The sequence below is a fragment of the Hemiscyllium ocellatum genome, chromosome 26 (genome assembly GCF_020745735.1).
Source record: "Hemiscyllium ocellatum isolate sHemOce1 chromosome 26, sHemOce1.pat.X.cur, whole genome shotgun sequence".
Taxonomy (NCBI): domain Eukaryota; kingdom Metazoa; phylum Chordata; class Chondrichthyes; order Orectolobiformes; family Hemiscylliidae; genus Hemiscyllium; species Hemiscyllium ocellatum.
In genome coordinates, this window is record NC_083426.1 from 18,962,192 (window position 1) to 18,978,728 (window position 16,537).

General features: G+C 39.6%; 1 protein-coding gene across 1 annotated transcript in view; it reads left to right on the forward strand.

The window, feature by feature from the left end:
- Positions 1-16,537, forward strand: part of LOC132828374 (MAP kinase-activated protein kinase 2) — a 216,050-nt gene that overhangs the window by 141,391 nt on the left and 58,122 nt on the right. Inside the window, exon 2 of the mRNA XM_060845421.1 lies at positions 7,677-7,816. Within this exon, the coding sequence (XP_060701404.1) occupies positions 7,677-7,816 (140 nt within the window). The remainder of the gene's footprint in view (positions 1-7,676; positions 7,817-16,537) is intronic.

Consider the following 16,537-nt stretch of genomic DNA (forward strand, 5'->3'; position numbering starts at 1 on the left):
CAGGTGTTCAGTCTTTAGAGGCCTAGTCACCCACAAAAGGGCCAGACCTTCCCCTACAGGACCAACTTATCTGGAAAGATATTTTCTCACAGGATCTCAGTCCAAACACCAAAATAAAGTGAAAACACATTCCAAATAAAAACCAGAATGTAAGGGCTAAGCCCTGCCACAAAAAGACAAAAGTTCTCTCTCAAATTGAGAAAAGGACAGTAACAGACTATAACCAGCCAGTGAAACAACAGTTCCCTAATGAGAACTGAATTACACCTGAAACACTGGGCAAAACAGGCAATGTCAGTTTAGAAATCAGTCCTCAATTAAAAGGAATACCAGTTAAACTGGCTATATAATCCAGCTAATTCAGGAATCTGTTTTCCCCCAAAAAGTAGAAACCAACAGCAGTATTAACATACTGACTGGGTCCAGCCAGTACAGAGTTATTTCCCAAGACTGAGGAGATTCTAAATCTCCTGTTTTTTAGAATTTGACAGCGAAGAGGGTTACTTCAGATTACAACAGGATCTGGACCACATGGGCCAATGGATTGAGGAGTGGCAGATGGCGTTTAATTCAGATAAATGCGAGGTGCTGCATTTTGGGAAAGCAAATCTTAGCAGGATTTATACACTTAATGGTAATGTCCTAGGGAGTGTTGCTGAACAAAGAGACCTTGGAGTACAGGTTCATAGCTCATTGAAAGTAGAGTTGCAGTGAAGGCGACATTTGGTATGCTTTCCTTTACTGGTCAGAGTGTTGAGTACAGGAGTTGGGAGGTCATTTTGTGGCTGTACAGGATATTGGTTAGGCCACACTTGGAATATTGCGTGCAATTCTGGTCTCCTTCCTGTCAAAGATGTTGTGAAACTTGAAAGGGTTCAGAAAAGATTTACAAGGATGTTGCCAGGGTTGGAGGATCTGAGCTACAGGGAGAGGCTGAACAGGCTGCTGTTTTCCCTGGAGTGTTGGAGGCTGAGGGGTGACCTTATAGAGGTTTACAAAACTATGAGGTGCATGGATAGGATAAATAGGCAAAGTCTTTTCCCTGGGGTCAGGAGTCCAGAACTAGAGGGCATGGTTTAGGGAGAGGGGAAAGATATAAAAGAGACCTAAGGGGCAACTTTTTCACGCAGAGGGTGGTACGTGTATGGAATGAGCTGCCAGAGGATGTGGTGGAGGCTGGTACAATTGTAACATTTAAGCAGCATTTGGATAGGTATATGAATAGGAAGGGTTTGGAGGGATATGGGGCAGGTGCTGGCAGGTGGGGCTAGATTGGGATATCAGGTCGGCATGGACAAGTTGGACTGTAGGGGTCTGTTTCCATGCTGTACATCTGACTATGACTAATACAGTTGAGAAAAATTAACATTAACAGCTGTATACAAGTAAACAGCAATTTTACAAGGGAAAGGAACCCCAAAGCCAGACCCCAAATCCTACCCTTCAACCAGTTTACAGGGAAATGAGGACAAACCTCAAATCCCACTTCGTCACCACAAAACAATAACAGTAACAAATAAGATAGTCCAATTAGATTTTTAAAAAGGCATTGAATACAGACCCTCTTCTCTTGAGTTTCTCTTCAAAATGCACAGTCCACTCCGGTATGCAGAGTTCACTCCTGAAGGCAGCAAATACACATCCCACAGCGCACACAGGTGTTCAGTCTCCATAGAGGCCGAGGTTATCCACAGAACCGGGCCCACAGTACATTGTGAAGGCACAATTAGCAAACCCGTGACTGTTCCACTCCAGAATTCTAGGACACTTAGATGCTCACCTCCCAGCACACACAGATGTTCAGTTTTTACTGAGGCCTACCCATAGGAACCACTCACCTGGAAAGATGTATTTTCCTCACAGGGGGTCACGCCAAATGCCAAAGTGAAAACATGTGCAAAAAACAAAAAGAAAACCAGAATGTAAGGGCTAAGCCCTGCCCCACACAAAAAAAATTCTCCTTACTTTGAGCAAAAGGACAAAAAAGTAACAGGCTGTAACCAGCCAGTGAAACAAGTTTCCTAATGAGAACTGAAACACTGACTGGATAGATTAGGCAGTTTAGAAATCAGTTTTCAATAATAAAAAAATACCAGTTAATGAAACTGGCTTTGTAAACCAGTTTAGGAATCTGGTTCTCCCAAAAAAAATCCAAGACTGACGGTAACGCTGACTGTGGCCCAGGGTCAGTTTCCTAAACAGAGGAGAACCTCTCTTCTGGTTATTTTTCCTGTTTATATTCTATTAAATAAAATTTGCAAAAGTTAGCATTAACAGCTGTATACAGAAAAGCAGCAATTTACAAGGGAGAGGAGCAAAGCCAGGCCCCAAACACTACCATTCAACCAGTTTTCAGGGAAATGAGGACAAACCTCAAATTCCACTTCCATTCATCAAATGTAAAACAGTAACAGTCACAGGCAATATAGTGCAATCAAATCAGAAAGTGCATAGAACACAGATCCAATATAGCTATTTTAAAAAAAAAAGCACCTGAAACCTGTCCACACCATATACTGATCAGACTGTCCTTGGCTAGCTTTCCTATAGGACAGTCAAGGCCCTCTGGTCTCTGGTCACCCTGCATACTGACTGACCCTCCCCAGGCCTACTTTCCTTCAGGCTGGCTGCCGACCGCCCAGCTCCCAGTTGCCCTGCGTAATGGCCAGATTACCCCAGGCCACTTTCCTACAAGCTGGTTGTTGGCCTTCTGGAGGAAAGTGGATTGGGGAGGGTCAGTCAGAATGCAGAGTGGCCAGAGACCAGAACAGATATTAGCCACCAGCTCCTGGTCACTCCGCGTACTAACCAAATCAGGGCAGACCTGCTTTCCTACAGTCGGGCTGTCGGCCATCCAGCATCTAGCCACCACACATACTGACTGACACTTTCCACTGGCCAGCTTTCTGACGGACCAGCCAGCAGCTGTCTGACTCCCAGCCTCCCTGCCTGGTCCTCCCCTGGTTGGCCTTCCTACAGGCTGTCAGCCACCTGTGTACTGACCAGCCTGCCCTACGAGGATGCTATCATTTGCCTGGCACCACCCAACCCACTTTCCTCCAGGCCAGTCATTAATCCTCCAGCTCCCCACCAGCTTGCATGCTGTCTACCCATCCCCTGAACAGCTTTCCTTTGAGAAAGCCATCAGCTGCCTAATCCCCAGCCAGCCTGTGTACTAACAACTCCTCCCTCCAGCCTGCTTTCCCCCAGGATCCTCTAGCTCCCAACCACCCTATGCATTGACTAGCCCACACAATCACAATTAATTACAAAACCAACATACAGTAAAAGAATTCACAAAATCCTTAATACAATTTCTAGTACAAAGACAGAATCCACACCCAAATTTCAGCATGTAGCAAATACTCACCTCCCAGCACGCACACGTGTTCAATCTCCAAAAAGAGGCCTGGCCCTTTCAGGGAGAAGGGGTCCCACTCTCAGGAACACAGTACATTGTGAAGCTGCAGCTAGCTCACAGGGTTTTGGTCCAGTCCTGAAGGTAGAGTCCACATCACACACACAGGTGTTCAGTCTTCAGAGGCCTGGTCCACTCATAGTCACACAGGTAATTGTAAAGGTGCAGTTAACTCACAGGGGTTTGTTCCACTCCAGAATGCAGCAATTGCTTACCTCCCAGCACACATACACACAGGTGTTCAGTCTTTACAGAGGCCTAGTCACCCACAAAGAGCCAGGCCTACCCATACAAGACCACTTCATCTGGTAAGATATATTTTCTCATAAGGATTCAGTCCAAACATCAAAAACAGTGAAGACATGTCCAAAAGACAAAGAAAACTAGAGTGTAAGGGCTAAGCCCTGCTACAAAATCAATATTGTCCTTTTCTCAATGTGAAAAGAGAAAAAAAAACACAAACCATAACCAGCCAATGAAACAACAGTTCCCTAATGAGAACTGAATTACACCTGAAATGCATTGACTCTGTGGCCCAGGCTATTTAGAACTCAGTCCGCAATAAAAAAGGAATACCAGGTAACAAGCTGGTTAAATAATTCAACCAGTTTAGGAATCAGGTTTTCCCTTCTCCCACCCCCCAATATTTCATAAATGCCATTGAGAAATGATGACTTATAGGATCTGTTTTAACGTTCAGGACAAGCAGGTCATGGCGAACATGAACTATTTCCTTTTGATAGTCAAGTTTATGAAAAGCAACAAACACCTGGGGACTAATTTGTACACAATTGGATAATAAGGATCTACTCTTGTTGAGAGTGGGTGAGATGAGATTGTGCATGTGTTGTCATTTCTGTTGCTTGAGAACTCTGTTGGGTTAAGGAATAAAGTGAATGACCTGTTATCAAGATCTGGCTTTGTTCCATTCTCACAGAATCAACAATTCAAATGCCTACGTGGTTTGGGTGTTAAACCCAGACCACTACCTGACTTGCTTCCTAAGTATGGTAAAAAAAATTTGTAGTTACAAGATAACTCAGCAGAAATGCTGTGTATTGTTACTAAGTATTGATGCTTTCTTTTTTTAAAAAAAAGAACATATATGAAATGACGTTGGGAAAGACACTTTTAATTTGAGCTAATGCATACATAGGGTGATAGGCACTTGGAAATTAATGTTTGCCATTTTTTCATGGCAAGTTCCCTTAACTGCAAATATGTATTTCACACTTATGTTTAAAATATTATTTTTCTTGAAAAGGGAACTAATTCCTTTCTAATAAGAAGTATGTTAAATAAGCAGCATTAGTTAGTTTAGCAAACAAAGATACTAGTTATAATGTAGATTCAACAGTGCTAATGTGAGCCGTCTGTTTCTCGATGCTTTGGTGGTATTGTCTTATGATGTGAATAAGACAATTATATAAGTACTGAGGATAATAAGTGATAAAGGATTTCAATGTTTCATCAAGTCTCAACATGTGCGTCCACCCCATCTCTCTCTCTCACCCACACACACACACACACACACACACACACACACACACACACACACACACATTACTAAGGTTATGCACATGCAAACACATACTCTTTCATGTACACTCAGTCACCTGCACACTCACATGATCTCTCTCTCTGTCATGCATGCATACAAGTCCATGGGGTGAATTTGCAGGTGACATCTCAGCTCAAACAATGCATTAAAAGTGTGGGATCAGAGCCTCTCTCTATCCAATCTTGAATGTTCCTTCTCATAATTTCTCTCACTCTCCATTTGGCCTTCCTATTGAGAAAGGTGCTTCACTTGCAGTTATATGTAAAAGGTTGGCAAATATAAGGATTCATATTAGAAATGGAAGTACCTATATTTGCAGATACATTCTATTTTGCTCAAAAAATGCACAATCTGCAGACAGTCAATGCAAACCATGTAATATTTTGTAAATTCCACTTTGGAAATAGAACAGTCTGACTCAAGATTGGATACAGACAGGCTCTGACCCCATGCCTTTAATGCATTGTCTGAGCTGAGTTGTCATCTTTTTTTATAAAACCTTAAGTTATCTTGAGAATGTGTCAGTGTACAACCAAGTTCACTTTGAGTCTGAGAGTGAGAGAGAACCTTTGTGTATGAATGTGAGAGAGTGCCTGTGTGTGTATATGTGTGTCTAACTGCATGTGTGACTTCGAGGTGAAAGGGTGAACAGATGGTAACTCTCTTCAAAATTACAATGATATAAATGCCAGAGGAGATGTGAAAAACAAATCAGAAAAGCAGAAAGAAAGAATAGTAAAGGGGGCAAATGAGGATTGACAAAGGTATTTGTGCTTGGGGGCAGGACATGGCTGAGCTATGAGATTAATACTTTGGGTCTGTTTCTCCCAAAGAAGAAGATGGTGTGTAAACCCGTGGTGGAAGGGATAATTCAGATAATTGAAGGATTTTAAATTGATAAGGACAACATTTTGGATTAGTTGTCTGTCCTCAAAGATGGTGAAGCATCAGCACAACATGACGCACATCCAAGGTTACTAAAAGAAGCTAGAGTGGAAATTGTAGAGACTTTGGCCATGATTTCCTGCTTTTCCTTTGACTCTGTGGTGATGCCAGAGGGCTGGTGAATTGCAGATGTTACATCCTTATTCAAGAAAGGATGTACGGTTGTGTCAGTAACTAAAGGCCAGTTTGTTTAGTCTCCACGGGAGGAAATTTCTTTTTATTTTAGAAATTAGAATTTAAAGCCAGCATGAATTTATTGAGAACAAATCATGTTTAACTGACTTATTGGTTTTTTTTCTGATGAAGCAACAGAGAACGTTGATGAAGGTAATGTTGCTGTGGCAACCACAGACTTTCGAAAGGCATTTGATAAAGTGTCGTGTGACAGATTGGTGAATAAAATTGGACCTGGTGGAATAAAAGAGCCAGGAACAATATGGAAATAAAATTGTGTGAGTGGCAGAGAACTGTTAATGCTTAATGATTTGTTTTTTGTTGATTGTAGTGGAGTTCATTGGGATTTGACATTGGAACTTGGATACTTTCTAATGTACCTTTTTAATGACCTAAACCTTGGTGTACAAAGTCACAATTTCAACATTTTTGGTTGATCCAAAACTTGGAACTAATGTGGACCATGAGGGTAATAGTGTAGAATTTGAAAAAGAACTGGGCACATTTTTGGGATGAATGGATAAATGACATTTAGTGCAGAGGTGTGTACAATGGATCATTTTGGGAGGAAGAACACACAGTGGTAAAATATAAAATAAAAGGTACAATTTTCAAGATGCTGCAGGACCAGAGTGACAATATGTGCTTAAATCATTAGAGTTTTTCTGAGGATGCATTTAATATATTACACAAAATCTTGGGCTTAATAGACAGGATAGTGAATACAAAAGCAAGGGTGTTATGTCAAATCTGTACAAAACACTGAGTCAGCTTCAACTGGAATATTGAATTCTGTTTACCTGACTTCAGGATGATGGGAAGGCATCAGAGGAGGGTGCAGAAAAAGTTCACAATAATGTTTCCAGAGATGATGAACTTCGGTTATGTAGAAAGATTAGACAAGTTGACACTGTTTTCCTTAGTGTACTGAAATTTGAGATGAGACTTGAAAGAGGTGTTCAAATGGACAGAGTACATGTGATAGAGCGTTTTCCATTGTTGGAAGAATTGAGAACCAGAGCTACAGATTTAGGATAATTGGTGAAAGAAGCTATGGTGACAGTTAGAAAAGCTATTTTGATGCCACAAATGTTTAGGATCTGACAAGTGTTACCTGAGAGTGTGTTGAAGGCAGGTTCAAACAAACATTCGAAAGGGAATTAGATTATTATCTGAAAAAGAAGAATGTGCAGTATTACAGACAGAAGCCAGAAAAGTAGCTCTTGATGAACTGCTGCTTCAGAGATCCAGCGTAGACCTGTAAGGCCAAATGGCCTCCTCCTGTGCTTTAACCATTCTATTCACACTTCCAACAATGAGCTGCGAGTAATAATCAGGAGTGACTGACCTCTGCTGCCATTCCAGCTGAAATAGGACAGTTGTGAATGTGTTTGTGAGCCACTTGCTATTAGCTGCTCAGCAAGTCACAAGGGAAGGTACCAGGTGATTTTGTTCAAGGTGAAACATCTCAATTAGTGTGAGTCTCTCTATCAAATTTGCAACAGATTAATTGATTTTAGTACCCTTTTTAACTGTAAAATTCTCTTTTTGCTTACTGTTACTTTCTCCCCTTGTTAGATGTTGCAGGACTGTCCGAAAGCCCGACGAGAAGTCGACCTACACTGGCGAGCATCTGGTTGTACTCATATTGTCCGAATTGTAGATGTCTACGAGAATCTGTATCAGGGAAGGAAGTGCCTACTGATAGTGATGGAATGGTAAGTTCTCCTACAGCAAGGTACAGAAATATTTATGAATTCAGTTAAAGAAAATTCAGTTCGGGAGTGAATGAATTCCTGTTGAGACACCAGGTTAAAGAAGAAACAAAGATGCAGAGGGCTGAAGTTATAAAGCAAAATCTCAAAAAGGCTCTCAATTGTATTCAAGAAAATGAATTTTGAAGCAGGTTCTATTCCTGTAACCTCCTGTGTGTGTGTTGTAGAGGGTTTTTTTTGGTTACTAGCACTTGTCTATGAAAAGGCATTTGTGAAAATTAACTAAGCTGACTTCTGCTAACTTTGCTGTGTCAAAACTCAGATCCGTGCGATTAAGTGAATATTCGAGCCTTTATTCACGTTCAAGCTATTAGTTTACAGACACCAAGATTACATACCATGCACCTACAAGGAAAACAAAGCTGCCTCTTTCAGTATACATCTATATATGGGCAGTGGTGAATTCCCAATTTAATTTTATGTTGCTTCCCTTTTCCTCTGTATTAAAGACCTCACTAAGCATCATTCCTATGCATAGATCATTGTCATTATTGAAGATGTTAAACAAAATTCTATAACTACAAATTAAATACAATCAAACCTGATTGGTTGACAGATTCAAATATTCACACGATGGTAAGCTACAAATGAAGTGCTCCAAACTAGAAAGCCATATTTCACAATTGATATGTTTATTAGTCCCTGATATTGGGATTTGTACATGGTATGTTGGAGTCTTACTCAATTTTGGGAAGGCTGAAGTCCTTGGGCTAGATTATGAGTCACCAATTGAGAAATGGTGACCTCAAAGCAAACTTTTCACCAAGATTTAGTGATCTGTCTGGTCTGGACCTCCCTTTGCCCAGTGCTGTGTAAATCTGGTACCAAGTCTCCATAGTGCCGGCAGTAGTTAGGTCAGCAAACAAGTCAGTAACGAACCACACTGAGGTATCACCCACAGCGAACCAGCACTTAATAGCTTTCACTCTTAACTTACATTTTCAGATAACAGACTAAATGGTTCTGATTAGATGAAGATAGAGGCTGAGGAAGATAAACATTTAAAAATGTCAGGTCAGTGAACATGTTTATTAGTATTTAGGAAGTTAGTACAATGTTAAGAACCAACTTGCACCTCATCCAACCGGTGTATTGATTTCTCAAGGATTTGCAGTGAATATAACTGCATTAGAGTGGTAACTTTCATCAGTTCATAGATTCTCCATTGCTTGTAATCTGTGTAGCCCCAAAAGCATACTCGCTGAAGAAGTGTGGACTTAGTTGATAACAGCTTCTGAGCATTTTGCCATATTTCATACACATGTGGACTCAAGAGATTGCTCCCAGCTTCAGTGGTGTAATGATGATGAACATTGGCAGCATTGTTGCCATTACTCCTCAGCTTTTAAATGTGCTATAAACCTCTTTCCCTGCCTCACTGTATCAGACAGAATGAGGCTGTTTGCAACTCCTGTGTTCTATTTGATCCACCTCTTGCAGTGGTTGAGAGATAAGTATGGAACCAGGAACCCAGAGAGAACTCCACACTCTTCTTTGAAAAAATGCTGTGGGAACATTTACATCCGGTGGTGAAGGCAGACCTCCTCTTGATCTAACATCTCATCTGAAATATGGCACCTTCAGTAATGCAGCACTCCCTCAGTACAGCATTAGAGTGTTAACATAGATATTTGTGCTCGAGGCCTGAGGTGGAATTCAGCACATAGCATTATTGCTTCTAAAGATGACTATAGCTGACATAAGTATGATTTGCAGTGTACAGAAGTGGCTATACTTTAGAACTTTCTGAGGGTTTAAAAACTGCAATGCATTGAATGCAATTTCTTCACTCACTAGTTTAGTCTACAACCGATCAATATATCTTTACAAATAACCAGACTGCACAAGCTAAATGGATTCTTGCATCATGGAATAATACAAGTCGAATAGCGTTAGTGGTTTTTCATTTCAAGAACACTATCAATGTGGACTAATTACTAGAAAAATATTCAGGTTCTACCTGTTTCATATTGCTTTCTATGGCTTGGTGGGGAGCTTGAGTCATATCTTTATCTCCTGAAATCGACCAGAATGATGATATAGGATGAGAATTCAAGAATACAAATGGTTATCTTTTGGCTACACTGAAAAATGAATCAGACTTTTACAAATCATGCTGAAGAAATATTTGCATTAAAGAAGAAAAGAGAAGGAACTTGCATTTAAATGGCAACTTTTGCAACTCCAAACTAATGCAAAGAATTTCGGTGCCAATTAATCGCTTTGTGAAGTGTTGTCTCTGTTGTAATGTAAGAAACATAGCAGGCAATTTGTGCAAACCGAGATTTCAGAAACTGCAATGAGATAGTGACCAGCTAATGTGTCTTATTGATGTTATTTAAGGGTTAAACCAACTGGTATAGTAATATCTTGTGTGTTAGCCTCTAAAGAGAAGACTGGTTCTCCAGTGATAGGCTCAGACAAATGACGACATCTTTGCACGTACAGGATTTCCTTAGCATGTTGCAATGTTGAAATCCAAAGAAGTTGTCAACTACGACAGTAGCTGTTACGAATAGCAATCTGACGTTGACCAAACTACGATTGAATCACATTATTTTTCTGGTGAACAATTACATGACTAGCTCCCTGCTACATTTTGTCCCACAGTGGGAAGATCTAGTGGCAATAACTAGTTATGCAACAATATAATGTAATGAAATTTAAATAATATCCACATTTGTATTCCTGCGGCAAAAATAAATTACACTTTTAGATGTATTTGGAGTGTACGTCAAGAAATATTGGCCCCATTTGCTGCTGTTTTTATCATTACAATATTTCAGAATACCTGTTTTCTCTCTCTATATGTTCATTGATAATTTAATGCATAGCTTTAACCCAGCCGTTGCTGTACTGAACAATAGATGGAGTGTTTAAATTAATTGTATGTTTAGAAAACAGATTTTGTGATTAATGCTTGAAAGGTTCATCTTCCAACCTCCCTCAGCTCTGAAGTCAGAGAATTGCTGGATTGCAAATGTTACACCCTTGCTTACAAAGGATAAACTGGGCATTACAAGTTTAACATTGCCAATGAGGAAACTCCTTAATAGACAATAAATTGGGAGAAAATTAAATACTGCTTGAACAAATTTGGACTAATAAGCAGGAGCCAGCAGTGATTTGTTAACAGGAAAGCCATGTTTACTGACTAGTTTGAGTTTTTGAGGAAATAATAGGTAGTGAATGGAAGTTATGCAATTGATGTTGTGTATGTCAACTTGCTGAAGGTGTTTGACAATATGCGACATATTCAGCTTGTTAGAAAAATTTAAGCCTGCATAGTAGAAGGTCATTAAAAGCATGGATGTAAATATTGGCTAAAGGATAGAAAAGAAACTCTTTGTGGTGAATCAAATATATTGCAGGTTTCTAAACTTTTCAATCCTCGCTGTGGATTTAAGCGCACAGGACATGATCCTGAAATCAGTAGATGAACAAGAAGCTCGGCAAATATAGAAAAGAGGGAAGACGACTTCAGATTTCAAGAGGATGCCAGTGCAATGGGTGAACACATGGCAGGCGAAATGCAACATGGAGAAAAGTGAGGAGATACTTTGTGATTAAAAATGAGAACCACTCCATCATAAATGCTGCAATTTTAAAGGCAGTGCAAGAAGAGAAAAAGGAAGGAAACTAGCTTTGTTTCTGTGCAAATCTTTTAAAATGGCAGTTTAACACGGCAGCTAATAATGCTTGTGGGTTCCTTGCTTTATGATATTACAAATACTTACTAAAATTGGGAAATAAAACTCTTTGGACCTTACTGACTTGAAGAAAAATTTATCATGTGATTTCTTCGAAAAAGTTAAGAGTTGATGAAAATTCAGGTTTTCTTTCTGCTGGGCACTGGAAAAGCAAATAGGTTTGGAAAGCAAGACCATGAAAAGCATTTTTAAAGAGATGAGATTACTTCAAGAATCTTAATGGCTTGACAGAGTCATGAAAAAAAAATTTAGTATGTGCACTTCCATTTTATAGCAGCAACACCTCTGGATATTTGGTTTCTATTTTGGTAGTGTTGGCAGTTGAAAGAACATTGATGGGAGGGCAATCTCTCTCTCGCTCTGTCTTTCGCACTCGTGCGCTCTCTCTCTCATTACTCCCCCCCCCCCTCATTATTTCCCCTTGTGTTACCCTCCAATTAATGTAACAAGTAAGTTTGTTTTAAATAAATGAAATATTTTGAGTTTATTGAGGCATTTTCTGAAATTTATTTTGGTTCTACACTGCAGTGTAAATTGACACAAACTGATAATCTTTGTAATTGCATCAGATTACTCTCACATCTTATTGACTATTTGGATTTGATTTTCAACAGCTTTTTCCCATCAGAGTCATAATAATAAAGAGGCTATGGTGCTAGAGAAGAGAGGTTGTATTACACTGATACATTACACACCTGCTGTGGTAATGTTTCTACTCTGGATGTTACATTTTAGCAAGGACATGAAAGCATGGATGAGAGTATAGAAACAATTTTCTGAGAATGCTTTCAAGCATGAGAGATTCCAGTTACTTAGATAGAAGTGCAAAGCTGAGGCTGCTCTCCTTTATGGCAGAGAAGGCTACGAGGGCATTAATTACAAACAACCATACTCAATGAAGGGTCAGATAGAGTCAATTAAGGAAAAATGTTTCCAATGGATGAAATGTTAAATAGAAAGCCACATTTTAAGGTTATTGATAGAAGAACCAGAGAAAACACAAGGAAGAATCTTTTAAGGCAACAAACATTTAAATGCACTACCGGGATAGATGTAGATTCAGTATATCAGAGGATTAACAGCACTGAGAAAGAGCATATAATGCAAACTGCCCATACCAACATTGATTCTTCACTTGAACCTCCTTCTCTCTTTCCTCATCTAAATCTATCATTGTTATCTTCCATTTCCTTCTCTCTTAAGCTCTCTTAGTTTCCTTTTAAATGTATTAATATTATTTGCTTCAAGCCCTTTCTATAGGAGCTTTACATTCTCATGACTATTTGGATGTGGAAACTCCATCGGAATTTCCTGGATGTCCTGTGATTGTCTTACATTGATGGCTTCTAGTTATGTTCTTCCCACGAGTTAGATCCTTTATATTTGTATCTACTGTCTTAAAGAGCCCTGTTACCTCACCCCTTAAGCCCTTTTTCCGACTGAAAAGAGAGCCAGCCTGTCCATGATGTGTGTACATATTTCTGCTATAATCATTATGAATCTTCTCTGTATCCTGTCCAGTGCCCCTCTGTATGCTTGATAATGTGGCAATCAGAAGTGGATGCAGTATTCTGTGGTTTAATCAATGGTTGGTGGAGGTGTACCAATGACTTGGGGAAAGGAGGGGGGTGGGGGGAGAGGAAAGGCCAGGGATGTCAGAGGAAAAAATGAGAGCGGTCTATAGTTTATTAATGGGATTTGAATATCACTGGCAAGGCCAGTGTGGATCGCTCATCTCCAACCTTCTTCAGAAGGTGGTGGTGAGCTGTCTCTTTAAACCCCTATAATTTTTCAGGTGTCAGTAAATTCCCAGTGCTGTTGGATTTTGACCTGGTGACAGTGAGGCAACAGGGACAAAGTTCCAAGTCAGTTGTGGATTGGAGTGGACCATTCAGGAGGTGAAACTTAAAGTGCTGTGAAAAGAGCCCTTGTCAGTTATTGCAGTGCATTTTGTAGAAGGTACACATTGGTGCCACTGAGTCACACTGTTGGTGGTAGAGAGAATGATTATTTGAGGTGGAGAATGGGGCACCAATCAAGTAGACTGCTTTATCATGGATGGTATAAAGCTGCTTGAGTGTTTCTTGAGTTGCACATATTCAGTTTGAGCACCCAACGTAAATATTCAGCACTGTCTGAGAACAGATACAAACAATGGGTGCAGAGTTAGCTTTCTCTGCTCTACCTCAAAGTGCCAATGTGATATTTTCCATCCTTTGAACTCTTTGTAAATTATGAAATGAATGCAGAATTGTTTCCTTAAAGTCATGCCGTTTCTTGAATGTTACCATCAGTTTACGTTAGCACTGCATTTCCCAGCATCAACCATGAGCTCATGCATGTGGCACATTCAGTGAATCACACCTTTAGTTGAGATGCATCTGGTGCAGGAACCATTAACCTCAAAGCTGGTACAACTTTAGATGCTATTGCTTAATCAATCGAACATTGTGATTGTTGGCACTTTCCTGGATAAAAAGCCCAGGAAAGATCAATATATCATGGAGAATTCTAAATTGACAATTTCAGCACCATCCTTTGAAAATGTCAGTCCAAAATGCCAAGAGGATATTCCTGATTGCCAAACCTTCCTAGGAAACTGGAGGAAACCTGCAGAAATATAAAATCAGTGGAATGTCCGTCAAGAACATAACAGTTCTTTTCAATTCTACAGCCAGAGACACAAATTAGTATAAACTAAATGTAGCCACAATTACATACAAGGATATTGAGACAGAGTTCAACAGTTGACTTTTAATATGCTTTAAATATTCAAAGTGCAGCTTGCATGCTGATTCCTCATACACACCATCTTGTGCATCTTTCATTTTGGTCTTCAATTCTATATTAGACAAACAAGAGGCTGGAGGAACACAGCAAGCCAAGCAAGCACCAGGAGGTAGGGAAGTCAGAAGAAGGGTTAGACCTGAAATGTCGACTTCTCCACCTCCTGGTGCTGCTTGGCTTGCTGTGTTCCTCCAGCCTCCTGGAATTGAAGACCAAGATGAAAGATGCACAAGATGGTGAATATGAGGAATCAGTATGCAAGCTGCACTTTGAATATTCAAAGCATATTAAAAGTCAACTGTTGAACTCTGTCTCAATATCCTTGTATGTAATTGTGACTACATTTAGTTTATGCTAATTTGTGTCTCTGGCTGTAGAATTGAAAAGAATGTCTTCTGTTATGTGTTTGATGGGTATTCCACTGATTTTATATTTCTGTAGTTTCTCCCAGTTTCCTCGGAAGGTTTGGGAGGCAATCAGGAAAATTCTCTTGGCATTTTGGACTGATATTTTCAAAGAATGATGCTGAAATTGTCAATTTAGAATTTTCAGGGTATGTTGATCTTTCCTGGGCTGCTTTTTCAGGAAAGCACTGACTGATGGGCCATCTGTTTAGGATCTCCTAAGATCATGAGAGCTCTCAATAGGCTTGGTTTATGAGATGTTGTCAGTTGTGAGGCGGACCAAAATGGAGAGCCATAACTAGAAGATGGCCGCAAATAAATCCAGTGGCGAATTCAGGAGAAACTTGTTCACTGAGGAAATGATTAGACCATGAACATGCTTCCTCGGAGAATTTGAAGGAAGAGGCATGGATGTATTTGCTAGTAAACTAGGTAACTACATGACAGGGAATGGAATAGAAGTTCATGCCTGATGAGTTTGGTCATATCAGGTGGGAGGAGACTTGTCTAAGCTTCAGACATGGAGATGGACCAGTTGGACTAAATGGCCTGTTTCTACATTCTGCAGGTGACATAATTCTACTTGACTTTTGATTATATTTGTCTGGGTAGTTTCTTTGGTTTGTGAACTTTGGAAGGATTTATTGCATTTGCTTTGTTTGTAAAGCTCTCATTTTCAGATTGTGCAGAGTTTATTGATGTAACAGGAATCTTGATAAGATGGGTATTCTCTCGTGTTGAGCTAAGTTCTTATTATGACCCAAAGTAGGATTTAGTTGAAATAGAGCAGTAAGTATGTGAGCTATTTGCTGATGCCATTTCAGTAAAGACTATGAGACCATAATGGTCTTTGTACACCTTTGCAAACCAAGCAAATACTTACAAACTGTCAGCATTCATATGATGAGAAGGAATGAGTAATCTGCCCTTATCGAGAGTATTCTCTTTTGTGGCTTTTCAGCAGAAAGATTAGTGCAAGATGGAGCACCTGTACCTGCCACTATACATGAAATGATGCAGTTAAGTACTGAAGCTTCTGTTTGACGCAATCTCCTCTTGTTTACTTATCACCTTTTTACTAGCTTTTGGTAAGCTGAGTCAAAGCTGTCTGCTAGATAGTGAAGTTTAATCAAAAATGTACTTGTGTTTGTACCATATTATCTCTTTTCATGATACGAAAGCAGTGTCCGACACAACAAATGTTAAGTAAAAGAACGAAATAAAGATTTTTAGATAAACAATCATTTAATTCATTAATTAGTATAAAGGATATGTGTAAATAAATTTGAATTATTTTCAGCCAATCTGTTATTTTTCCTACATTTCCTTCTTTGTTTGTTTGTCCTTATTTATTTCTTTCTCACTCGCTTTCCTAACCTTTCCAGAAACTTCCTTGGAAATTTTTATGCTCCCAACTGTCCACTTTTGATGCTGACCAGTTTTGATCCGTTTTTTTTTCGGACTGCAACTGGTCTCTTTGCTCCTCCTTGCATTCTGCTTTCATGCATTTTTTGTTGTTGTGGAAAATAGATTTCTCCACAGAGACTGCTTATATTGTTCACCAACTAAACCATTTCCTAATGCATCACCTCCTCCAATAATAGGCAGCTCTGTGTTCAAGAAGCTCTGATCCGAGAAAATCTTTCTGTTGGGTTGTTTAGCAGCTGCTAGGTCAAATCAGAGGTGGAAGGTGGAAAACTGGCTTTTCCTTATGATTCAAATTTGGTCATAATTTGATTTTATACTTCTGAAGACTAAATCTC